Raw genomic sequence first — 1362 nt, 5'->3', positions numbered from 1 at the left:
AGAGAGGGAGAGAAAGAAAGGGAGAGAGAGAGATATTTTTTCTGCAAATTTCAAATATTCTATGCATTGAAATAGAAAATGAAATTTTCATTAATTACTCATATATTAATTTCTAATCATCATCATCATCATCATCATCATCATCATCATCATCATCATCATCATCATCATCATCATCATTCATCATCATCATCATTCATCATCATCATTTCTCCTCTTTGTCCTCTATGATTTATTCAGCAAATTGATAAATGAATTTATAGATTAAAATTTTTTTACAAAAAAAAAAATTGATCTTCATTTTGGTAGAATTTAAAATATTTTAATTATAATTTAAATTAAATTTATTATAGAATCATTTATAATTTATAGATTGCTTATTTTTCAATGCATCTTATGAGCTAAACTTTTATTTCATTTTAAATAATATCTCTTATTTCTCTAATTTAATTTAATTTTTTTTTTCAAATATTACAATAATTTTCGAATTGTTGTGTAATTTAATCTTTGTAAAGTAAATGACACATATCAATGTCTCTGATGACAGCTATGGATTACCATTGACCATTGACCATTTCCGCTCAAATTCTCTCTTATTGGAAAAAATTTTTTTCTAAACTTTTATCGCTTCTTCTTCCTCTTCTTTTAAATGAAGAATTATAGAAAAGATAATTTGTGAAATGAGCAAAATTTTAAAATTGTAAAAATAAACAAATAAATAAGTAATTTAAATACGGGAATAGTGATATTGTTTGGATAACTTAATCAATCAAATTGATGTAATTGATTAAATTAAATTTAATCAAATTAATTAAAGTGAACCATTGCTAGTTAGATTAAATTAATTGAATTAGCCCACTAATTAATTTAACTAATTAGATTAACTGTTAATTAAGCTGAACCATTTGAAAGTTTTGTACCAAAATCGATTGAAAATGAAGGAAAAAATTAATTTAATTAATTAGATTAATTGCTAATTAAGTTGAGCTATTTGAAAATTTTGTACTAAAACCAATTGGAAATGAAGAAGAAAAAAAAAAGGAAAAAGTCATAATGAATTTTTTAGTAATGAAGTATAAAATATACATTATATATTGATTAATTTAATTATTAAATAAAATTAATTTGAGATAATCTTTTTAGAAAAAATATAGGATGACAATGATAAAAAAAAAAAAAGAAATTTTGAAATAATTAATAAAATTTTTCAGACACGTTCTTCACGATCAATTCGAAGTGTCACACGATCAGATCATGGTCATCGTGTTGATCCACGTGAGGTTGATCGTTTAGCTAGTGATTTACAACGTTTAGCAAAATTTCAACAACATTCAACAAAACATTACGGTTTCTTATAGTTTC

General features: G+C 22.9%; 1 protein-coding gene across 1 annotated transcript; it reads left to right on the top strand.

Moving 5' to 3' along the window:
* Positions 1-1053: 1053 nt before the first annotated feature.
* Positions 1054-1358, top strand: LOAG_15662 (hypothetical protein; the record flags this gene model as incomplete). Its single annotated transcript, XM_003151151.1, has 2 exons — positions 1054-1065; positions 1212-1358. 2 exons carry the CDS (start codon positions 1054-1056, stop codon positions 1356-1358), a joined length of 159 nt encoding a protein of 52 aa, XP_003151199.1.
* Between the last annotated feature and the right edge of the window lie 4 nt (positions 1359-1362).

This window comes from Loa loa (assembly GCF_000183805.2).
Source record: "Loa loa unplaced genomic scaffold supercont3.649, whole genome shotgun sequence".
In the NCBI taxonomy this organism is placed as follows: domain Eukaryota; kingdom Metazoa; phylum Nematoda; class Chromadorea; order Rhabditida; family Onchocercidae; genus Loa; species Loa loa.
Note: the sequence above shows the minus strand (reverse complement) of the source record. Positions and strands in the feature narration are given on the sequence as shown.